The 26,116-nt window shown below is 38.5% G+C and overlaps 1 protein-coding gene across 22 annotated transcripts in view; it reads left to right on the top strand.

The window, feature by feature from the left end:
* RYR2 (ryanodine receptor 2) overlaps window positions 1-26,116 on the top strand; it is a 722,683-nt gene that overhangs the window by 430,209 nt on the left and 266,358 nt on the right. For 14 of the 22 annotated variants that reach the window (XR_010599784.1, XM_065589065.1, XM_065589068.1 and 11 more), the window contains 5 exons: window positions 1,734-1,893; window positions 4,958-5,053; window positions 13,216-13,363; window positions 21,831-22,039; window positions 24,600-24,774. Coding sequence is in view for 21 of the 22 variants with exons in the window: in XM_065589065.1 (XP_065445137.1) it covers window positions 1,734-1,893; window positions 4,958-5,053; window positions 13,216-13,363; window positions 21,831-22,039; window positions 24,600-24,774 (788 nt within the window). In the remaining variant the exon portion in view is untranslated. The remainder of the gene's footprint in view (window positions 1-1,733; window positions 1,894-4,957; window positions 5,054-13,215; window positions 13,364-21,830; window positions 22,040-24,599; window positions 24,775-26,116) is intronic. The other 8 variants (XM_065589076.1, XM_065589083.1, XM_065589078.1 and 5 more) reach the window with 1 other exon arrangement.

The raw sequence follows: 26,116 nt of genomic DNA on the forward strand, positions 1-26,116 counted from the left end.
TTAAGTCACCAGTTCCAAAATTACTGTATGAGATTTTCCTAGCACTATTTCAGTGATTTGCATAATGCTTTATTCATGCTTTGAAGCATCTTTATGACATAGAGGGCACAGTAAAATCAATCTGGAATAACTGTCACTGAAAATTGATTTCTTGTGTAGTATCAGCAGAAGTGAACTAAAGATTAAAACAAAGATGTGGGGGTGTTCTGTTTGGCCCTTTGAAGGTCTGATTACTGTCGAATTCAAATTAAATGCATGCTATGATACCCATTTTTGCATAGAGGCCTGTTATATCTTTTATCAGAAATCACATTTAAAGACTTTTAAGAAAGACGTAATGAGTGAACATAGCTCATCTTGTGATGATAACAGTTTACGGGAGAGGCCCACCATCCAATTCTCCCTATAGACTGTAATAGTGTCTCTGGTACAAACAAGATAAAGACACAGGACTAAAAGTTAGGAGTTCTGGATTCTATTACAAATTCTACAATAAACTTCTTTTTGACACTGATCAAGTAGTAGGGACAAATCATTTCTTCTACCTTTTTTCTTTTACTGAAAATACATGTGATTTCCCCCACCACCACCACCCATTTCCTGGCAATAGGTCCTCATAGTTTGATTAGATTAATGATTGGGTTTTTTTTTAGCATTCATGATTTTTTATATCGTTTGTAGTGTCTGTAAGGTAGACACTTCAGTCCAGTGAAATAGTCTCTTCAACAGTTTGATGATCTCCTCCGAGCAATGGTCAGTGAAATCACAACTAATACAACCAATACAATTTCTGTCCCCTCTTCAGCCCTATAGCAGGATTGACCAGGGTCAAGGAAATGTCAAGAAACGTTCAAATTTGCCTATCATAGGCTTTCGATGACTTTCCCTAAAAATGATAGATCGTTAGCCAGGTTGTCAATGTCAAGAGTTGGTTCTTGAGCATGGGCCTCACAATACTACTTTGAATGCTATTGGAATTCAGTCCCCATGTAGGGAAACATTGACAGAGTGGGAAATGCATAGAAATAATGCTAATGGGGAAACAATAAAATAACACAGACACCTTCAAGGTTCATTATATTGCCAGTTTTCAGAGCTCTACTTACGGTGTTTCCTATTCAAGCCATAGGAACCTGAGGGCTGGAGGGATAGTCTAGTGGCCAGGAGAATCCAGAGTTCAGTTCCATGCTCAGCTATAGACTTCCTGTGTTTCTATTTGGAAGCCACTTAATCTGCACTGTGCCTCAGTTCTTCATGTGTAAAACAAGGATATCCTTCCTTACCTCCCAGGATGTAGATATCTATTCATAATTGTGAGGTGCTTAGATACTGTGATGGGGGGCCATGTAGTACCTAGATAGATATCAGCTTTAATCTCCGCACTGCTTTAAGCATGCGAAGAAATGCCACAATATGTATATTAAAGTTTTTTTGGTTGTAGGTAATTCTCAGTCACTTACACATCCAATGACACATGTTACTACCTAATGAAATGGACTTCTTCAGTTACTCTAGCTTTAGTTAAATAGAAACCAAAGCTAAGTTTCTGTGCATTATTTCCATGCATTATTCTTATAACTTAGATCTTAGCTGGATTATTAATATTTGTATTTCTGTTGTTTTATTAGTGGATACAGTAGTTTTCCTATGTAATATCTGTTAGTGTTTTCTCAGTGAAATATGTGATAATTTTTTTTTAAATCACCAATTGCACATTCTACATTGTTTGACAGTTACCAGTTGTCAAGTGGATACAAGCCTGCTCCCATGGATCTGAGCTTTATCAAGTTGACCCCCTCTCAAGAAGCCATGGTGGATAAACTAGCAGAGAATGCTCATAATGTGTGGGCAAGGGACCGTATCAGGCAGGGTTGGACATATGGTATCCAGCAGGTAAGAGCAAACTTGGACACTTGAAAGTTCACCCACATATTGAGGTATTGTACAGTTGAATTTGGGATATGAGGTTAGAGGAAGCCATTGACAAAACGTTAGCCTCTCAGTCAAGAGGGCAAACCATTGGCATCTGTGTTTACATTGTTAATAAATATAGCTAAGCTTGCCAGCAATAAATGATTTACCCTCTACAAGTAACGTAATCTCTATGGTAGCCATAATGAAATGTGTGGTGTGTCTTTGCATGTTCTGGACAGCTACCTTGGGGAAAGGGATGTGGCATTTCTTTGTGTTGTCTAAAGCATGTAGATTAAGTCTTGGGCTCCCCTCTGCCTCTGAAATGCTGTCCTCTGAGCCCTTTAGGAAGTGTAGGCAATCATTTACAGTAGGAAAATAATTTACATATCCACATCCGGGAGACTCAATTTTTCTTTAAAGCCCCCAGGTAGCAACAGTGTAAACGTCTACTAATTACCCTGCAATATGCATCATCTCTGGTCTAGGAGACCACCGTTAAGGGTTGGAGGGTAATTCAGTCTCCATGGCCCATCCAAATTTTTGCTCCTTCACTGAGGCTAGGAACCTGGGTTTCAAGTGCCAGTTCTGGTGGTGAGTTTTTGCTATGTGTCAGGAGTGAGTAAAAATAAAGCATGGTGGATTGTTAGCAGCAAAATTCAAGATCTCTAGCTGTTCTATACAAAGATTAATAAATATAAAAATCCCATTGATGTACAATGTAATCTACTGCGGTAACTATTAACATTTTCAGGACAACCACTGTATCAGTTTTCTATTGTGGACCACATCCACCAATGCTTTAGTGATTATTTGTGAATTCAAACTAGGACAGGTATTTTCACTTTTGCCAAAGAATGTACAGTAGCATTTTGCAGTGAAACTATAGAAAAATCCACCCTCTGGGAAAAAGTTGGAGTTTTCATGGATTTGGGCTGGGGGGAAAAGACATTTTTAAAGGAAAACAGCTTTTTTGCAGGAACACAACTGTTTTCTGCCTGCAAAATCTTCATTTTGGTTTTGTCAAGAATTCAGTTTATATAGTGCAGTTCGGTACATCTTGAATTTTGTTTGACATGCAAGAACAAAACTAATTCTGTGTGCAATGCTTTCCTGTCAATAAACAAACTGCTGTTTTTACGGTTTTATTTAAGTGAATCACTAAATTTCATTCATCACATTTGACAGACTGTTTATGTTGAAGAAATATGCTACATATCATTTCCAGCACCCTCAATTAGTGTATCTCGTTAGATATCTTTCATTTTGGGGCTTTGCAAGTCATTGTATAAATCTATTTTCCATATTTGGGCCTAAGCAGCTTGTGAACTAACAACAAATATATTTGTTTACATATGGATATTTTTAATATGGGCTCTGATATTCTTTGTATAGACATGAGGGCCATATTCAGCATTGGTGAAATTCCATTGTGTACTTTACATTCACAGATGCAGTGTTAATGCAGACATTTTAAAGTGCCTTTATGTTCCTGATAAAGAGTTGGCTTAATGGACTATGGGAGAAATAGTTCCCTACATTGCCATATAGGAGAAGCGGACACTGTCTTTTCTATCCACAATTTCACATGTAGTTTTTGTGAAGGCAGTGCATTCATTGCCTAGAATGAAGGAATGCTTCTTAATGCTCACCTGCAACATCACTGGCAAATTATAGAATGCTATCAGTGATTTCCAGGTTGCATCCCATAATTTCATCTTCTGCCAGAATCCAAATGGTTGCAGTTTGTGGCCTTGAAATTGAGAAGATTTAAAGTCAGTGAAAAATGGGGGTGGTATTATAGCTTTGGTAGAATCATTGGTAGTTTTGCTGTGCCTAAAAACAAATGTAGTAATGCATATGCAATGGACCAGTTAATAACAAGTTAAGAACACAATAAATCAAAAATGTATGTTTATATTTGCTAATTAACACAGTGGTTTAAACTGTAATGTATTAGCAAAATATAGATCCACAATCCAAGGTAAATTAGGTGTAAAGGTTGAGGTTCCTTAGGCCTTGAGAGCAATTGAGCTTACTTTGTACATCTGAATTTCTGAGGAATGACTAATTTTGCCAACCTTATTACAATGAACTTTGCAACCAAATTATATACTCTTCGAATTACTGAGATACCTAGTGATAATGAAGCCAGCTAAGAATTTCTTAAATGTTATCAGGTTGGGTTGGGGAGGAGAGGAAAGAAGCAGAGCAGGAATGGGTGGTAGATACAGTTTCTCTGCATTACTCAGATTATTCATTTGTACAGGCTCTCTGTGCGTTTCTGTTTTTGTGCCTGTGTATAGCTATGGAAGGCTCCACTTTGTAAAGACTAGATGTAGTAGGGCACTTATTCCTCATACGTAGAGCTGACTGGAGGATGACAATTTCATTTAGCAGTAACTTTAGAGGTTTCAAAAATTGTTTTTGTTTCAAAAAAAAAATTTGTTTCAAAAATTGTTTCCAGATTGGAACAAAACCAAAACCTTCTCATTTAATTCTGTCATACACATAACATAGCTGCTAACTGATATCTGTGCTAATATGTGCTTCTGCTTAGCTTCCACACTGGGTTGTACCATGGGCTACATTTTGTCATCTCATCATGTTACTGTGGCATGTTACAGTTCTGCATAAGGTAATGTGATGGTATGCACAGTGAGATCAAATAGTTCTGTGGAATAGTCTGCCAGGGGAAGGAAAACTCATTGCTTGGAGAGATTTGAAAGTTGATTGGACCAATCATTGGAAAATATATTATAGTGAACAATTGTGCTGGGAGATGGACTAAATTATATAGTTGGCCTTTTCTATCTCTAATTTCTAAAATTCTGTGATTCTAAAACTGCTACAAATTAAAGGGATACTGTCAAGTAGTTTACATTCCAAACATAACCTATTTTTTTAATTATAATGTGGAGGGGAAATGCCCTCCAGATTCTACATATCGTCTCCTAACTTCACCACTGCTTACAAGGAAATTTTTAACAAATGATAGCACTGTTTATGCATGACTGTACCCAGTATTTTTGTTGTGCTGCTGCAGAGCCAACCAGCCAGCCAGCAGAGGGAGCACAAGTTAACTAATAAATCCTGTTCCCAGAACTGTGCTGACATCAATGCTGACACTGATCACAAACAAGTAAGTACTGTAAATAAGTCAGAGCCACATTAGCTTGTGCTTCATAAATAAGGCAGGAGGCACAAATGAGTGTTTATGAAATGAAAAAGGACAAAACAAGTAGGAAAAATATAATTTTTTTATCTTCTGGAAAGGTAGTGAATATCAATGGTAAGTGAAAAACAAATGTGTGTGTGTGTGTGTGTGTGTGTATATATATATATATATATATATAAACATACTTGACAGTGTCCCTTTAAGGAAGAACATGTTTGCTCTCAGATTGATCATTGTCTCTGAACTGAGGGAGTTCTTTGTGACCTGAATAGGTAAGGCAAACAGGACAAAATAGATCTCTGGTAAACTCAGTAAAAGTAATTAGGATTGTACTATGGGTCATTTTATCCCTATCTGTCTATGGTGTTTGACGTAGGAGATGTCATAATTCATTGTCCCAAGTGTCTTTAAGTACTTCACCATCTCTCTAACTTCAAACCATATTTGTGATGAAACTGATTAAAAATAAACTTATTTCAGTTTGTAAGGGTGCATTTATGTCTAAATCCTACTGGAAAAAATGGGCTCTTGTAATGTTGTCCCCAATCTTGCAATATTTGGTGCTTTTCCTAACTTCCTAGACTCTGGAGTCATGTGAATATAGATGATCTTCAGTTTTCATTTTAAAAAAAGAATAGGTTTCTAGCCCTTGTTGCAGAGATTAGATGGAAAACATGTATCCTAATGGTTCAAACATCAGAGGGCAAAAGAACTCAAAATACATTATTTTTAAAATCTCATGATATTTAAGCCAGTCTGATGGTGTTTTGGGGACTGACTCATGATTATCAAATGCTTGGGGTTTGTAATATTGGGTTCTCTCTGCTGGAGTTGGAGGGAGACAGAATCTATCCTGCAAAGCCCTGAGCTATGCTCGAAGGGTATATCTACACTGCAATTATACACTTGGGCTTGCAGGGCTCGGTCTCAGACTCAGGGGCTGTTTAATTGCAGTGTAGATGTTTCAGCTCGGGCTGCAGCCCAACCCCTGAAACCCTCCCCCCTCAGAGGAGCCTAGAGCTCAGGCTCCATCTCAAGCCTGAATATCTGTACCACAATTCAACAACCTTGAGTCCTGCGAGCCTGATTCAGCTGGCACAGGCCAACCATGGGCTTTTAATTGCAGGTCAACTATAACAGCCTACACAGTTGTTACTCTCTCCTGCTCCATGCTCCACATAGGTTAGCCACATACTTATGGGTATACTTGCTATGGCCTGATCCTTCTCCAGTACACCATACCTCTAAGACCTTTCTCTGCACTAGCACAAATGGATGCTCATGACGTAGAGCTCTGTAGCATGCTTGGGGCTGCTGATAGCTCCTGTGTTGGCTCTTTGTAGCTTGACGCCCTTGCGGAGCAGTACTACACAAGTTCTGCTCCCTTTTCGGACCTCTGGGCCCACCAGGCTACTTGCCACTCTAAAGTGCAAGAGGCCTGGGGCTCACCAGCTCTGTTCACTCGGTCCCACCTGTGCCGTAATTAGCTGCCTATCAGCCTAAGGGGGCTGGATTACTTGTGGCCAGATGACAGCCTGAAACACCTGGGCCTCATGAAGGGGCTGAGAAAACTCAACTCAATTTGAAGGAGAAGCCATTGGGAGTAGGGTCTGGAAGCACTCGAGGGAAGTAGTCTGGGAGTCAGTGCTCTATCTCAGAGCCAGACACACTCAAAGGTAACATAGAAGGAACTGAGAACTCACCCCAGAGGGCAGGCTGAAGGGGAGCCCAAGCAGGGAGGAAGAACCTTTTGTTTCTTTGGGATTTTTATTTGTTTTTTTGTTACCCAAATACGGGATTAAACTCAGAGTGACCCTGCCATAGGCCTTGAGCCATGGGAATCCCCGAGAGAGAAAAAACTCTGGTGAGGGGAAACTGAGGCAGTGAACACCTACAGCCCCCTTTATGGCCACTGGGGTGGGGGTACAGGGCAGGCATGCCTATAACAAGTAGGATTTAGGCCATATTCATGTTATAATTAGAGACACTGGGTTCAGTTATATACACTAAGTTGTACAAGTAGTTTTTTTTTTTTTAAGTGTGACCTCAAAGACAGTAGAAATGGTACATTACTTCATCTAATATCTTTGCAGCAAGGCATCCTTCTCATTCTTCAGGCTGATTATGTTTTGTTGCAGAAGGACCCCAGATATTGAAGACACTACTTCACAAAAATGAGAGTGCTAGAAAACGGTTATTAAAAAGTAGTTTTCAAGAAATAAATTCTTGCTACCTTATGTAGATAGGACATTTTTTTAAGTTAATATGAAGCATAGGTTACCATGTCCCCGTGTATTGTAGGAAAAATTACCCATGGTAGATAATAGGTGTCAGCTGTGGGTTTGCATGAAGACAGGGCCAAACCATTTTCAGTCACATACAGTATATAAAATATTCTAAACCACTGTTTGATCTGGAGTTGGCCAACCCTGTGCTGGTCTGACCAAACTTCCCTCCTGTTGAGACAAGAAGGGGGAATTGATAGAACACACGGGTGAATGAAACGTAGGAAAAAACCTCCAACTCAAAATTTGTCACTTATTTTTCTTTTAAACTGTGAAAATTGATTTTGCTTTATTAAGGTGTACAGAGGTGTGTTTTCTAAAAATTACTAGCATTGCATGACTTTACATTTTACATTATTTATACTGCTGTATTTGTAACTTACTTTAGTTAGAAACCAACGGGGGCTAGTCTTGCATCCTGTACTCATGTGCATCTCCCAGTAAAAGTAATGGGAGCTGCAGACATAGCTCCAAAAGCAGAATTTAGCCTCTAAAGTGGAATTTAGGAATAGGGTTACTTTTTTGAGGTGAATACATCTGAGACAATTTTCAACAGAATTTGCTACAACTTTGGCAAGACTTTAATTAGAACACCACTTCCCATGGCTTTGAAAAAAATCATATCTTAATTTAGTTTATGGTTAAAGGAAAACGGCCATTATAAATATCAACCCCCAAGACCTCTAAACAACAATGTGTCATATTTATGGCACAGGCATTGAAAAGACAAAAAGCTAATTAATTCCTTTGAATAGGAGTATCAAGTCCTCCTCCTTCACGTGGTGTTTAGATATTTTGGTGATGAGGGGAGGAGGTATATATAACTAGCTAGACGGATACTGAGATACACAGAATTCTAGTGCCGTGACACCACAAGAGGAACAGAGGCAGTCATTGGCTTCTACTGGGAAAGAATGATTCAGCTGATACTTACGTATCTTCTAAAAATACAAATGTATTCACACTCCTTTTTTGCTGTTTTGTTAGATCAGTAAGATGTTCTGTAAGGGCCAAATTCTGTTATAAGATTACAATATAAAACAGTAAATTCATGTTAGTAAGAGTAGAAAAAGTGGTAACTCTCAGAAGTGGAATGAATTGCCCAGATAGCATCATAAAAAGACAAATGACATATATGCCATGTCTTGGAAGTGTAGAGTGGTATTTGAAGATCAAACATGACAACAGTGGCAGTGACAATACCATTTGTATACAGATACCATATATAGGAATTATATGACTAAACCAATTTCAGAACCAAGGCAACATAGTTATTACAATGACACCATACATTGTGGGCAAACTGGCTTGGTGAACTAGAATATTTCTAAATGTGGAGTGTAGGGCACATGTATTATTCTGAACCAGAAAGCTTTTTTGTATTGTGCAAATAAACTACTCAGTTTTCATTCAGTGTGTTGTGCACAGGCCTAATGTGCCATGGTTGTGATAGAACTGCAGACAATCATGCCAATGGGGATTAGCATAGAAACTGCATAGACACCATTTGTGCCACAGGCAGGGCACGTGGGAGAAGCTCGTGTATAATCATGTCACAGTAATGGAGTGCAGGTTCAAGGTACTATTCTGTGTGAACCCCTGGGGTGAATTTGTAACTGGGTTACACACCTTTTGTAGGACTGTGTCTCTTTGGATCATATGTGGAGAAATGCATTTTCTGAGCAGGATCATTTATCCCAGTACTTCTCTTCTATAGTACTAATATTGCCTGCTAAAGGACTATTAGTGGGGACATTACTCAGGATATCTGGGAGCAGGATCCTATTTATGCAATAGCTGAATGCAATCATACCCCATTTAACCATTGTCTCCTGCAAGTCCCATGCCACAATTTTCAACTACTAGTGATGAGTAAGGGGAGAGGCTTAATAGCCAGACTGCTATAGCATCTATCATACTGCTTACACTTGCAGTTAGTCAAAATCATTGGCTTTCCTTAATGTGTTCTTCAACAGGGATGAGGGTATTGAAAAAGCAGTTTAGACAAGCTCTTGAGTAGGGAGCTAAACACAAGATTAATAGATTCCAAGGCCAGAAAGGACCACTGTGATCATCTAGTCTGCCCTCCTGAGTAATACAGGCCATAGAACTCCCTCCAGATAATTCTCAAAGCATATCTTTAAAAACAAAAAATCCAATCTTGATTTAAAAATTGTCAGTTATGGAGAATCCACCATGACCCTTGGTAAATTGTTCCAGTGGTGAAAATGTTAAACATTTGCATTATTTCCAAATGTTAATGGAAATAATTTGTCTAGCTTCAGCTTCCAGTTATTGGATCATGTTATACCTTTCTCTGACATAATGAAGAGCCTACTATTAAATACTTGTTCCACATATAGGTACCTACAGACTGTAATCAAGTCATCCCTTAACCTTCTCTTTGTTAAGTTAAACAGATTGAGCTCCTTGAGTCTATCACTATAAGAAATAGTTTTTAATCATTCTCATGGCTCTTCTCTGAACCCTTTCCAATTTACCGACATCCTTCTTGAATTGTGGGTATCAGAACTGGAAACAGTACTCTAATTGTGGTTGCACCAGTGCCAAATGAAGAGGTATTGCATAGTACTTTATTGGAATAGCTCCTCTGATACTGAACAGAATCCACTTCCAAGAGAATTTTCCTTAAATTCAGTGATAGATGGTGACTGCTAATCATTTATTGATCCATATGTTGTCAGCATCCATGGCTATGAGAACAAAATAATTAGGTCCCCTGTGGAAAACATATTTATAAATACCTGATGTTCTAAATCACTTAACTTGTGACCATGTCAATTGCTTATCCATGTCTTTCCGATATTCCTCCTATTACATGCTTTCTATGGTTGTTCCTTTTATTTCCTGTTCCTTTTATTAAGCACTGTAATGTGTGTCTAGTTGTCTGTCTTCTCCTTAAACCACTTAGATGATGACCTGCACTTCTGTTGAACTCCACAACAGTGTCCAAGCACAACAAGGCATAGGTTCATTAACCTAATTGCATACCATGTCATTACGGAAGATGTTTAGTAGGGGATTATATAGGAAAATGGCACTTTGTTGTTGATTTACCTCTAAAGTGCACAGCTCTGAGTGTGAGATTCCTTTTGGATCCTTTAAATAGTTGCTTTCCTTACAGCTGCTTGTGCAAACTGGCCGTTTAACACTGTTATTCTGTGCTGCTACGGGCAATGTTCTGTGGATGCTTCTGTGGCCTGACTCCCTCACATACTATCTTTTATCTTTTATCATTTCTCATACCAAGTCTCTTTATATATGATGTGGCCCTCACTGGCCCTCATTTATCTGTTCTGTGTGCCTGCCACATACCTATAACATGCATGTATGCACATATACACCTTACTATCTCTTTCAACTGTGAAGCGTTGATGGGCCTGATCCTTTTGTTTCTAATAGGAGTTTTAACAGCCTTTTAGATGGCCCACATTGTTCTTATTTGTGTGCATTTCTTTGGGCCATCCCTTCTGCCTATTTCCTGATAGCGGTCACTAGTATGGAGCATTGTTTGCCTGATATGAGCCTTTAGAACCTACATTTCCACTATATTTGCTCAAACATGTTAATTCATGTCCTCCTATATCTCTCTGCTCTGTTCCCTGCATATATTTGCAGGTACTTTTCTAGTCCCCATGCTTTTTTCCTTAAGCAATCCAGAATTCAGGTGTAAATTACCAAAGTTGTGTTTGATAGAATGATAACTTCCAAAACTGAAAAACACTAACTATATGTAAACGTTAACAAATGTTGTTTAACTCAAACCATTTGCAGCAGAGAGTTGACAAGAAATTTAGTGGTTTCCCTGAAGAAAACCTACTCATCTCATTTAAATTCTTTAAAAAACAAATAATTACTAGAAAACCTCTGCACATAATGCAGTCCTCCAATGGAGAATCAGACTGTCAAATCTGGAAGATTCTAGAAAGAAAATTCACAGGTTAGACCAAATTTTCCCTTCTCTGTCCCAGCAATCTTTACATTACATTAGTCCTTAGGGGAGTAAGGAGGATTGAATTTATGTATAAACTGAAAAGGAACTTAAAGGTTATTGAGGTGCCTTATTCTGCAATACTCATGTACCAAATGATGTGTCTAGAGAAGAGAGGGTGTCATCCTTAAAATGGTTTGAGAATGTGTGGATAGAGAGCCACAAAAGGGCTCTTTATAGTTCATCATAAAAAACATCTCTACACCCAGTGTCACTGCTCCTCCAGCTGAGTGACCTGTAACATTCTTGGGGAGAGCAGCACCTGACATTTTGTGTGTCTGCTTCATATGCTGCTATCACCTTGATGGCACATTTAACATCCAGGTTATGTCATTTTTATGCTGTGGCTTGTCCTAGTAAGAAAGTACACATGAAAGATCAAATTTCCCTTTTGCACTGAGAATTTATTGAGCCTTTTGGTAGGCAAAAACCACATTTTAGTACACTTAAGAGTCTAGTTACCAGGGTGCTACTATATCAGATAGCTAGATATGTCATAGCTAATAAGGAAAACCGCCACAAGTATTTGTAGTACCAAAATGTATCTGCTGCTTGAGGATGGAAAATTGTGTGTGAGAGAGTACAGGGGCAAAGCTGAAAAATTCTGAAAATTAGAACCATAATAAAATAAAATACTAAGACAATATTTTGTAATATTTTCATTTTCACAATTGTTGGTATCTCCCATTAGTAGAAAGTTCCCAATGTCTTTGCTTTTTGTTCCTATACAATAGTCAACTTATTATGGCAGATTCAACCTTTAACTTTTTAAAAAAAATTAGTCTCTACACAACTAGCAAGGATATGGAGAGATCTATTGCACTGCTTCTGCCACTGCCAATAGATTCTCTTAAGTGCAGAAGTGAAAATGTAGAGAGGCAAATTATAATACTTACTAGAATTATCATAATGTATACTAAATAGACCATATAAGCAACATTTGCAATTGAAATGACCTTAGCAAAGGGAAAAAAAGAAATTTATATTAAAAACAAACTTGAACTCACTTAATAGCTTCATTCCACTGGGAGCAGAGAGCTGCATTTATCTTATGTTATGCTAACAAAATTCCACAGTAGAGCACCACACTGAGGGAAGGACATTTACACGTGGATTCTTACTAGAACTGTAAAATCCAATATTTTCTTTTGGAAAAATATATGCCTTGAGTATTTCACATTAGAAGCAGCCGTTGTTTTAGATTTTGGTGTTGTGACACTTCTGTTCTTCTACATAAAGATAAGAATCTTGAGACTGATCCTGCTTCCATTCAAATGAATGGCAAACCAGCCATTCACTTTGGGTAGTGCAAGACTGGCACTATTATTATTTATCAAGTATTTATATTATGTCGGCTCCTAGGAGTTTCAGGCATGAACGAGGACACCATTGTGCTAGTTGCTGTGCCCAGGGAAGAAAAACATGATCCCCATTCTAAAGAGAGTGCAAAAACTTAGATTGTAAACAATTCATTTCCGTTCTTGATTTTCACACTTGGTGTTGCCTGAACATATTTCCATTAAATTATTTGGTGGAAAATGAAAGAAAATTTACGCCATGCCATTAAATGTCAATATTTGTGAATAACTTGCTTCTTTTGAATTCAGTGTCCAAATCTATTTCAAGAACTTCAGTTTACTCTGCAAGATGCTTGTTGTATGTGTGGTGTTATGCAAGTCTTCATTTCACTTTGTGCAAATCATATTTTTTAAACTGATGTTACTGTACATTTTATCTGTCCTTGCAATTTTATTTGTAAGAAAAAATGCTTCGTTTTAGCTTGGTCTCTCTGAAACTGCAATGATTTTTAATAACTTATCCTTATGTAGGATGTGAAGAATCGAAGAAACCCCCGCCTTGTCCCATATGCCCTTTTGGATGATCGTACCAAGAAGTCAAACAAAGATAGCCTCCGGGAGGCCGTTCGCACCCTTCTTGGCTATGGTTACAACCTGGAGGCTCCTGATCAAGATCACGGTATTTAATTCAATTTTTTTAATCTCAGAAATCCATGTAATTTTCAATAGGTATTGGTAATGATGTAGGCATACTTATGTGTTATTAAATATTGTTATTATTTATTAGGGATGGGGGGTTTTAAGCCCTATTGAACTGTTTCCTGAGCCATTGCAGGGCTGCTGAGGATGACCAAATCCACTGGCTTCAGGCTGTGCCCATCTCTCATTGATGAACAAGCACAATGTCTATTCCAAATCAGGGAAGTGCTCCACGTTCAAGTCACTCACTAGCAGCACATGTATTGCCAAGGAAAATTGCCTTAAGCTTCATTTCTTAAAGGTGGCATGAAGTTATTGTCTTCCAGCTCTGATCTGCCTGATGACGCCGGCATCCAGTTCATGTCTCATTTTCCAGAGATTGGAATGGGTACCCAGAAAGGCTCTGTGTCCAAAAACACCTCAGCATGTAGGGACTCTGCTAAGTCTTCCCAGGCCATTGGGTTATGCTAATCAATCATCTGAGTCCTTCAGCCTTATGGTAGTGTTCCCCAAGGACTGGTGTCTGAATCAAGCATTGCCTCAACCTCTACATCAAACTCTCACCGCAGAGCCGTTGAAGAACAGAGTAAAAGAACTCAGTGTAAACTGACTAAGGACCTCAGAATTTGGTTAATTTGCTTGGTCATAGTCAGATTCAGTACCAATTTACACATATTGTATGTAGGAAATTTAATACAGTAATGTAATTCCCAGTACTTCAGAGGATCCTTTAGTGTGGACCTGAATGTCAATGAGACTTCATGTGGCTGTAGACAACTTTGTTTATTCTTACACATCAGTTTAACTTAGTCTGTCTGAAATCATTGGCTCTGAAATACTTTTCTCTAAAAGCTGAGGATTTGTTTACTTTCTTAATGTATGGGCATAACTTTTCTTAAGGCTGCAGTGCCGGATGTTACGCAAGTGTGTTCAAGAAAGAATGAACCTTTATATTCTTTCAACTACTTTTATGCAAGTAGCAAGCTAGCTGTTGTCCAGTGTTTCATATGCAATGAATGTCCAATGCAAGGACTAATCTCAAAGACAAGAAAATAGGTGACAAATTCTTGTAAATTGTGACTCTAGTGACACCATTTTTATGATAGTTTTTAGATGATTGCTCTAAAGGTAGGGAGCCATTAGAAAGGACTTCTGATCAATTTGTGAGTGCCCTCATTTGAAAGATGGTCACTTTCCCAGTCAGTTTGAATTTACAGATAATCACAGAACATCTAGAGTGTGAAGACACTTCCTGCACCATTTCCTTAGTTGGCATTTGATACCTACCGGAGATAACCTGTCACTCAGAGGAGATGTTATTTTATCATTGCTTCTTAAAAGAAATCAGCTGTATAAAGAAATAAAATAGATACTGGCTGCAGGGAAAAAACATTATGGGAAAAATCAGAAGTTATAAACCGGATATACACAGAGAAACTATTTCTTAGGGAAGTTTTCATTATTATGTATTATAAAGTTGCTTTAGGATACATGGCTTTGGAAATAAACTAATAGGTTTGAGTATGCATGTTGGTACATGGTGTTCTCTTCTGTGCGCTTCCGTGATAGTTAAGAAGACATCCCTAACTTCATCAGAACATAAGTATATAATGAAATCATTAAGACAGTATACCTGTACCACTTTGAGATTACCCCTAAATGTCTGGTGTCTGAAATGTGCTTTTAGTCCATTTTAGATGGCAAAGTAAGGACTGAGAGTTGCTGTATGTAGTGTACACCACTGTCCCACTAGCAATGCTCGTTAAATAACAGATGTCAAATTCAACAAAATACCTCTCACTACACTTAAATATGTAAGTCTGCATTTGTTTTTATTAACAATACTCTCAGCTATGTAGTGGATTGCATTAGGGTCGAAAGCTAATTATTTTTCAAGATGTGTGGCCTGTGTTTCTATGGTAGAATTGTAGAATGAAACTCACAAGTCTCAGTTATTAACTTCTCCTCGGTATTATTAAAAAGAGTGTTCTGTGTTTACAACATTCCTGAAGGAAAAGAAAGCATTATTTAAACCTAATTTATAAGACTTAAACATTCAGAACCCTATTTTGGGTGCTGATTCAAATAGATGTATGCCAGAAATTTTGAGAGCAGAAATGGTAAAGCCCAAGAAAAATTGCCTGATTACCTCCATTGTTCTCCTCTGAGAATTCAGGGAGAAACTGCTTTGAGGGTTCTCCTTGACTGGCATTGCAGAGGAGCTTAACAGGGTGTTATGTTGGGAAAGTGGGTGAGGTCAAAGTACATATGAGGAGGCCAAGAAGAAAGCATGGTCATTACCCACAGAAACACACACAAAATATTCCTTTTCTTAGTAGGAATAAAATTTGCAAGAGGGTGGGGGCATAAAGCTAATGTGAGGAAGACTATGGATGCATATAAAAATTCTTTTGCAATTACTATATGGGCCTGCTGGGATGGAGAAAATTATGCAAAATACCTTCATATTCACTAGGTTTTTCTAGGAATATGCGAAATAAGGTAATTTTATATTGAATTCACCCTATCAATATCCTACTATTTTATTTATTTAGAGTACATTGGATATTGCATCCTCTGCAATGTAGTGTGGAGATTTATACTGCCATGGAGGACTCTCTTGTGATGTATGTTGGGATATGAATTCCCCTTCTTGGGGTCGACTTTGCAATTGTTACACACACACACTCGCATACAGTTCACACGCACAAATACCGTAGTTCTGAGATGCTTTTAGCCCTAACATTCATGCATAAGTGTCTCAGAAGCGGTTCCTGTATTTTAGTTATTTTATGATGTTTGTACTAAATTGGGTGTTTCTGGTTGCATATTACTTAGCTTTTGTGTCAATGTATTAAATGCTTAATTTAGTGCCTAGACTTAATAAAATTTAATAATAATATTAAATAAATGCAAATGAGTAATATGTTCAAGGTATTTGTAAAGCTTGTGACAGGGTTTTTTATTCATTTTTAGAATCTGACAATACTATGAATTGATAGTTAAAGTGCTATGTTATAGTTATCGTCTTTAAAAAGTGATTGCTTTGCAGAATCTTTGCTTTCCAAGGTTTTCTTGTCTGACATAGGATGTTTTCCTTTGAAACATTTTGGGAAGCCCCTCTTCATCATTCAAATTCTATAAAGCGTATTATAAAAGGATTTAGAGACCTCTAGTGGTTTTCTGGTTTTTGGTTCATGATTTTTTTTTTTTTTTTTTTAGTCTTGGTTAACCAAATGGAGTATCTTCAGCTCTATCCTTATTAATTGTCATTTATTGCTTCCAGTAGCACCCCAAATGTTCTAGGTGCCGTACAAACATAAGAAGAAGATACAGAACTATTTAGAATCTAAAAATACAGTGAATCAGACAAAGTGTAGGGGCAATGGGTGAAACATACAAGTTGTTGGGTGATGTTTAGTTTATTTTTTTAAATTAGATATATACACTATTCCCAACTGCTGTTCAACCTTCCTATTAGTAGTCAGTTAATTTCTTGTAGAGTTATGACACCAGGGGTTTTCAGGAGGCATTTGAATGATGCGAGGGCAATGGGCACGTAGAGCAGCCAGGATAGAAAATGCAATATATAAATAGCTGTGTGGAAGAAAGCTCAGGGGCAGATTTGCTGAGGCTGGCATCACTGGCAGGGTGGAGGAGAGGGGATGGAAGGCAGGAAAAGAGACAAGAACAGATAAGTATCGAGGAGAGAGTTACATAGAATCTTCAAGGCTTGAACAAGTATCTGGAATTTGAGGTAGTGGAGGGATTGGAAGGGTGAAATGGGGAGTGGATTGTTGACGTGGTCAAAGCAGCAGGCAAGAAAGGTGATTTTAGAAGCTATGTCTTGTACAGACTGAAGGGAAGCAGTGGAGCTAATAGGAAGATCAGAGATGATCAAGTAATCAAGATGAGAGAGAGAGTCCCTGAATAGGAGTTTTAGCTGTATGTAAAAGAATGAATTATAGAAATCTTGTGGAGAAAGAAGCAGCAGGATTTAGACATAATCTGGATGCAGACATGCCAAATCTGTGAAAAAAACGCAGTGATTGGCCTTGGTTTTGGCTTAATTGGCTTGTGAGTTGCTTGTTGGCTAGTTTTTGGCTTGTAGCTTATTGCTTGTTTGGCTTGTTGCTTGTTGTAGCTTGTTGCTTCTTTTTTTTGATCGGCTCACGGCAAGCATGGGTAAGGGGGGGGAGAGAGGAGTGCACAGCAGGCCCATCACAGTCCCAGACTGCATGCCGGGGGGATCTAGTCACATAGAGTGTTGGGGTTCTTAGGGATTGGCTTGTTTTGGCCATGTTTTGAAATGGGCTTAATTTGATTGTGACGGGTTGGATCACAGAAACCCCCTTGGGAGCTGCCACCCGATGTGCAAAGACTACCCCTGCTTCTGTTTTCCCTGCCAGCTCAGGACTCCAGCACCCTGTCTTGCTGAGCCAGACACTCCTGTTTGGCTCCAGACACAGATCCAGGGTCTGAATCACTTGTCCCAAAGCTGCAAGTTTACCTGAAAACAGCTCACAGTAGAGTGCTTGTCTTTAGCACTCAGATGCCCAACTCCCAGTGGGGTCTAAACCCAGATAAATCCGTTTTACCCTGCATAAAGCTTACGTTCACCCTCTATAACACTGATAGAGAGATATGCACAGTTGTTTGCTCCCTCAGGTATTAATACATACTCCGAGTAAATTACTAAATAAAAAGTGATTTTATTATATACAGACAGTAAGATTTAAGTGGTTCAAAGTAGTAACAGACAGAACAAAGTAAGTCACCAAGCAAAATAAAATAAAATGCGCAGATCTATGCCTAATCAAACTGAATACAGATAATTTCCTCACCAGTTCCAGAGTGCTCCCTTTTACAGGCTAAGCTCCTTTTAGCCTGGGTCCAGCAATCACTCACACCCCCTGTAGTTACTGTCCTTTGTTTCAGTCTCCTTCAAGTATCCTGGGGGGGGTGGAGAGGCTCCTTCTTTAGCCAGCTGAAGACAAAATGGAGGGGTCTCCCACAGGTTTAAATAGACTCTCTCTTGTGGGTGGAGACCCCCCTCCTCCCTCCTATGCAAAGTCCAGCTCCAGGATGGAGTTTTGGAGTCACCTGGGCAAGTCACATGCCCCTGCATGACTCAGTCTTTGCAGGCCGATGCCATTGTCCACATGGCATCTTGCATGTCTCCAGGAAGACTTCTCATGTGGATTGGAGCATTCCAAGATGCATTGTTCCCTAAGTGTCTCCTGATCAGGTACTTAACCTGGCGAATTCCTTCCTAAAGAAGCTGACCAAATGCCTCACAAAGCTTACTTAGAAATCAAGCAAGCCTACAGCCCATATTCTTAACCTCGAGTAGAAAATGATATATATGTACAAATTGGATGAATAGATATAGTAGCCCAGAACCTTTACGGAGATATGTTACATGGCACAGGCAGCACAAAACATATTCCAGCTATGTCATCCATACATTTATAAGCACCCCCTCCCCATAAAGCCTTATGGGGTACACTGTCACATTGATTTTGGGCTTATTGTGAAAATCGGGGTGCTTATTTACTGCATGAAAGTTGGCAACTGTGTCTGGATGTGCCGGAGAAGGGAAATGGAGGAATTAAAGGATGAGGCCCAGGTTGTGGGCCTGACTGATTGGTAAAATGGTGACATTGTTTATAATGACAGAGAATATGGGAATTGGGAAGGCAATAAGGGGCCATCTTCTTCTTCTCTTCCTTGTGCCTTGTAGTCCTTTACATCTTTGTAAAATGTGATCATTGCCATTTACACCCAGTTTGCACAAGGGTGACTGTATTAAGTTTAACTTGGCAACGGGTCATTTGGAAGGAAATGTCAGAAACAGATAAAATGCAGGACTGGATGGGGGAAGATAAGTTAGGAATAGGGAGAGTTTGCAAGTAATCAGCTTAGAGGTGGTAGTTGAAGCTGTGTAAGAGGATGAAAGAGAGGTTGTAAAGTGAGAAAAGGAGGCAGCCAACATGAGAGCCCTTTGGGTTCTCCTGCTCTCTATCTCTTTCCATGGATCAGCCAGAGAGATAGGAAGAGGACAGGATAAGATGTCAAGAAGAAGGGTATGAATGAAGGTATGAAAAGCATCATAGAGATCAAGAAAGTTCTGGGTGGAGTAGAAACCTTGAGATATTTTCTAGAAGAGGGCATTAGAAAACTTTGTGAGCACAGTTTCATTAGAGTGAGGTGGACAGAAGCGAAGTTGGAGAGGATAAAGCACTCGAGGCAATGGTTGTAGGTTACATGCTCAATAAGGTTAGAGCTGAGGGGAAGAAGGGAGTGGTGGCATAATGGGAGAGAGAGGCAAAATCAACAGCTGGCTTTTTTCATCTGTGGAGGAAACCATAATATACTTACATTCTGAGGAGGTGGAGCCAGAGAAGAGTTGGAGGTTGAGGAGGAAGGAAGAGGAGTGCATGAAAGCAGGAGGCCAGGACAGGTATGGGCTCAGGAGAGTAGGTGGAGAGGGTCAGAGGTTAGAGATAAAGTGTGAAACCTCAGTGTCAGTTGTAAGGGAAAAAGAAGAGAGAATAATAGATGTATTCATGCACTCCAAAGTGACACATGCACATTCTTTCCTTTTAAAAATCTAAATACATTTTATTTACTGACAGATTATTTTTTAAACCCATGCATTTCCCAACCATTCCACTGTTCTCTGGTGCATTAGGAGCCGTAATGGTTCACTTATGCAGTGTATGACTAATCTTTTTGTGGAGTTTACATTTGTTGTGATCAAGATGACACAGTGTTTGCATAATAATGTCAGTGGTAAGAGTAAGATTAATGTGTCCTTCTACTGGAGATTTTTTAAATCGTGTTTCATGCTGAGCCCCTCTTGAGTGAATTGTTATGTAGCCATATTAGTCTTGAAGGGAAAGTATGTTCAAGGCAGAAAATGTGATACTTATAAGTAACCTTTTAGCCTGTAAACTTGTGTGCTGTTCTTTAGCTGTTGCAATCAGGGCAACTGTTTAATAGGACACAATATCTATACAACAGTTTAGGATGGAAAGTGAATAAGGATAGTCTATTCAATTGGAATCTTATATTTTATTTCAGTGTCTAGCAATATTTTCTAAATACCTCTTTGGGTCTGATTTCAAGCATCATCAAAACATTGATTTTTCTTTTACTCTTGAACAGTTTACAGCCTTAAGCTCTGTGTATTCACAAAAGCTTGTCTCTCCCACCAATAGAAGTAGGTCCAATAAAAGTTATAACCTCACCCACTTAACCTCAAATCAGTCAGTTTTATTATAATAAGAAATGCCCATTATTTTTCCAACACTTGTATTTTAAAGGGCATCTGTTTTTTTTCAAACCCTCTGCCCTTTCTCCTTGTCGGAAGTTGATATTTTTTCTAACGCAGAAATGTGGTCATCTGGTGTATACATTTGTTAGAGACTCATGCAGATAAATGTATCCTTTCCTTCTGCCCACTCCTCCCACTGCAGAAAAAGGATGCTTAAATTACATGGTCCAAGTGCTCTTAGCTATGCACATATAACTGTGGGTAGGCCTCATTACAGTAAATAAATATTTGTACAGGAGTGTTACAATGAGAGATTTAAGAAGCTCTATCTAATTAGCATATCAAAGATCAGATTAAGTGGTGACTTGATCCCAGTTAGAAGTACCAACTAGGGAAGAAGATTTCTGATAGTAGAGGACTCTAATTTAGCAAGGAGTGTCATAACAAGATCCAAAGACTGGGTGTTGAAGTTAGAAAAATTTAGACTGAAAATAAAGCACTTTTTCCCCCCACAGTGAAGTGTAATTACTCTTTGGAACAATTTAACTAGGGATGTAGTGTTAACTCCATCTCTTGAAGTCTTTAAATCAAGATGGGATGTCTTTCAAAAATATATGATCTATCTCAACCATAAAATATGAGCTTGAAGTAGGAATACTGAGTAAAAATTCTGTAGTCTGTGTTACGCAGGAGGCCAGAGTAGATGATCATAATGAACCTTCTGGCCTTTAAAATCTGAGTCTATGATATTCTCTTGTGCATTACCAATCATTGGTAGCATTACTAGCTCACTGTATTAACTGAGCTTTGGGGGCTTTAATTCTTGACTATGCAGCATCATGATCATAGAATACCAAGGTTGGAAGGGACCTCAGGAGGTCATCAAAGCAGGACCAATCCCCAGACAGATTTTTGTCCCAGATCCCTAAATGGCCCCCTCAAGGATTGAACTCACAACCTTGGGTTTAGCAGGCTAATGCTCAAACCGCTGAGCTATCCTCCCCTCATGGCCTACAGTAAATCATTGCTAAATGCCACTATCTACTTCCTAATATTTTTCAATAAGGTTGAGAAGTATGGATACTATACAGTAATCTCCTTTTATTTTCATTGCTTTCATTTTGTTATCAGATAAACATAAGGGTATTTTTTTTTTTAAACTTCGCAGCTACAAGGTCAGACGTGTGCACTGGGATAATGGAAAGATTCCGAATATTCCGCACTGAGAAGACTTACGCAGTAAAGGCTGGAAAATGGTACTTTGAGTTTGAGGCAGTCACTGCAGGAGACATGAGAGTTGGCTGGACCAGGCCAGGCTGCCAGCCAGACCAGGAACTTGGCTCAGATGAGCAAGCTTTTGTCTTTGATGGCTTCAAGGTTTGTATAGGTTTGTTTTGACGGGATTGATTGCAAGTAGTGACAGTAAGTTGTTAACAAAAATCACTTAATTTTTTCTTCCTATTCTAGTTGTTTCAGCTTAATACCCTTCTGTGCCTTAGCTTTTGTTTCAGGGTTTGAAAATATTAAGAATCCTCTTTAAGGTCTGAGTGAAATGAAAGGTAAAATAATATTTTAGAATGTAGAACCGTATGACTTGGCAAAAATACAGTAAGAACATTTGGCACGTACATAGCTCTTTTCATATGAAAATCTCAAAACGCTGTACAAAATTGGCTGAGTATTTGAGGCACAGAGCACTTAAGTAACTTACCCTAAATCAAGTCATTGGGAGAGCTGAGATTAGAACCCATTTCTCCTGAATCCTAGTGCAGTGATCTCCCTATAGGACATATATATAAGAAAGTGAATGCAATTTTCATTGTCAGCAGTAATTCCATTGGACTGAATTTGATTAAGAATATAGGAATGCAAAGTTATGAAAATGAAGACTAATTTTTTAATGGAAATTTCTGATAGCATGTAGTATGAGAAAGCATGTAGTTCTAGCTCCAACTTCGGTAAGAAAGAAAGAATGAGAGATTAAAATTTAATTGTATGGGTAATATAGAGATAAGCAGAACATTTTTTATGCCACTGGTTTTTGATCCTTCACAAGAGTTAAATGACTCATTAAAGTGTGGCAGAAAAAAATAATTGTAGTGTGTAGGCATGTGAAATCTCTGCCATGATAACAGTTGCTATCTAGACTAGTGGTGACTCATGTCTTAGTACAAAAATGCATATTAAATGCATTATGTGCCTGGAGTTGGGGAATTCAGTCATGTTGTTGTTATTATAATACTTGACAAAAGTTACCATTACTCTTCATAAACTCAATTTTCAGAAATGCAGATTGTCAAGCCAAGCCTACCTCAGCCCTATTTTATTGTTGTTACTGCATTTTTATTTGACAGTGTTGTATGATACAAATTGAGATGCCTTAACATTGAACTGAAAAGTCAGAATTTTTTAAATTATTGGTCAAATTAAATAACCATTCACAGTGTCCTATCATTAGCAGAGGATGGGCACTGAATATATTTGAAAATGATAAAAAGCTGAGAAGCAATTGTCCTGCTAAATCCTGAGTTGAGGCCTTGATGCTTTCCTTGCAACTGTGTAAGATCACTAACCCCTAAAGCAGCAGTGAGAATGCCACTTCCTGCCTTGTTTTAGGTGTAAACCATGTCATCAGTCAAGTTTTCCAAGCTAATACAATCTCAGGTAAAAACTCTGTCAGTCTCTGTAAGCCAATAATGGGATTTTAGTAATACTTTTTGTTTTGCTAAGATTAATGTAATGGACGTTATCCCCTTTTTAAGTTGTATTTCTTGCAGGAAGCACATTTTACCCTTGATGTGTGCTCTATTCTGGTTCCCATCTGATTTCAAGGTGCTGTATAAGATGTTGGTTTTGACTGATACATTTCTTACGGATTTTAGCTGTGACTACCTTTTAAGAATGGCTCTATCCTCTTACTGTACCACAGCAGTTGAGATCAGCTGAGGTGCTGGAACTAACAGTTTCCAGTTTATTTGGGAGGCTGTTTACAGGAGGGATTTTAGATGAAGGTTCTTCAGTTCTGGAATTCATTCCCATCCCCCTTGGTCAGAGAGAGCTTGAGATTGTTAACTTTCAGGGCATGCCGCAAGGCTCCCGTGTTCTCCCAGGCTTTTCAGGAGTTGGTAGTAAGGATTGGAAACTTAGTCCTGATAGAATGGGTGTGTTAGGAAGAGTTAGTCATTGATAGTGGGATAGTTGTTGTTGTAAATTTACTAAGAATTTGTATGTATTTATTTAGATTCTGCTCTTATGCAAACTCCACAACAAAGGGCACCCATCCAAACCTGCAATATTTATTCCTCTAGAGGTCAGTCATGCAAGGTGCTGAGCCACTCCTTGAGGTAATGAATGCCCTCAACTTCTTCTATAGAAACAAGTGGGAACTGAGGGTGCTCATCACTTCCAAGAATTGCTCAACACCCTGCATGTTCAGGGCCTAAGAGAGCATGGCAGGCATGTTGTATAAGTCTAAATAAATGCATTTAGAATAACATATTTTTGAAGATTGTTTGGAAGCATAAAATTTAGAGGCCAAGCAATTGCATGAAAATAATTTAAAAAATACTATAAAGCAGCTATTTAACTTTGCAATTGAGACCATATTATTTTCATAACAGACCTTTTGTAGATCTTCCAAATAAAAATAAAATACGTTCTTACATGTGTACTAATATGCTAAAATATCAATTTACCCTGTCTATTCACTGGGCCTCATTTTACAATGCTGATGTTGGGAGTGCTTCGACAAAATTAATTATAGGATTGCCACTCTCAAAGCGTAATTGTGATACTCATGAGCATTGTTTCAGAATGAGTTGCTGTAAAAGTATTAATTCTAGTGCTGTGTTAATTGAGGGGGATGATTATTAGTCATATCACTGAGGGGGAGAGAAATACTCTCATTGTTTTTATCCTTTTCTGAAATCCCTTTCAGGCCCAGCGGTGGCACCAGGGTAATGAGCATTTTGGCCGCTCTTGGCTGGCAGGGGATGTCGTGGGGTGTATGGTTGACATGAATGAGCACACCATGATGTTCACCCTGAACGGTGAAATCCTGCTTGATGACTCAGGTTCAGAGCTTGCATTCAAGGACTTTGAGGTTGGTGATGGTAAGTGGTTGCGCGCTTTGTGCTGTTAATTTGCTTTTGTTGCTAGATTGTGCCTATTGTGGATTGACATCCTTTTACCATGCTCTTTGTGGGTGTACGAGCAGATGAGAATGCAGCTTTGTCACATGTGCATAGCATAGTTTATTTGGCAGAAAAACACTTGTTACTTGGCATTGCTTTACAGTAACTTTGTTTCTCTCATTTAGCTGAGAACTTCATAGGGCAAAAAGGTGTGCATCAGTGGAAATAGAATAGTAATTACTGTATGATGCTGATCTTGAGCACTAGTGATTGCAAATAGAACAGCTTGGTTCATCATTTTGCTACAGTACTGGGGCACTTCTTCAGAACTTGTAGTCATGGCTGAAGTACTTAGTTTTTCACAGACTACTGGGATTCTGGGATTCCTTTGAATTCCCTTGTTATCTCCATGACATCAGCAAGGAAAGGCTGAAGTTGCAGAAATAAGACTGTAAATAAAATCAACCTACCTCATCACTCAAAATGCAGGAAGCTTATACTGCCACTGCCTGTTCTGTGGCCAAACAGAGGACGCAATATGGAACCTTTCACCACCAATTCATTTATTTTTCAAAATATTTTAAAGGACAATAAGGATTGTCCCTCCTGCTGAGGAGGGAAAGTTCTTCCTCCTTTAATGTGTAAATATTTTCATTTGGTCTCAAGAAAGAAACAGGGAGATCTGGGATGAATCATTCAACCCAAAATTCAGATATTACATTCCAGTAATACCATCATGTGTTGTGTGTGTGGGAGTCATTTTTTTAAATGTCAGAAATGTGTTTTTAAAAGCCTTAAGGGAAAGATTAAAAAAAAATCATCAACTTTATCTTCAATGCAGAATTTTTTCCACAACTTTGGAATGAGGAAAGAATAGTGGAAGTCACCAAAAAGTTTCATTGTCATGCAATAAATACATTGGAGGACCTCAGGGTAGACAATACTGGTTTACAAGAAATCCAGTGGTAAATTCACGAGATAAATATCATACACTTTTTTTAGTGACCTCCGCTGTAAGTTAAAAGGAGATTGGTCTGAGTGCTAATAGTTACATTCAGCATAAAAGAAAATAGCAAGATTCTGACAGGCAGATTTGTATTAGCTGAGAGAAGAAAAATCATTTTATATCATTTTACAATGATAATTGTTGTTAATGAACTAGATCCCATGTATTTTTAAAGTTAGTTTAAAAAGCCTTAAATTAAACTATTCCCACACAAATCTTTTTTGACAGGCCTCCCCTTGCCTCTGTTTGTTCTCTTTCCTATGTTTTTCACTTGTGAATATTATGTTTACATTGCCTCACCCATTGTCCTATATT

Source organism: Chrysemys picta, chromosome 3 (assembly GCF_011386835.1).
Source record: "Chrysemys picta bellii isolate R12L10 chromosome 3, ASM1138683v2, whole genome shotgun sequence".
NCBI lineage: Eukaryota > Metazoa > Chordata > Testudines > Emydidae > Chrysemys > Chrysemys picta.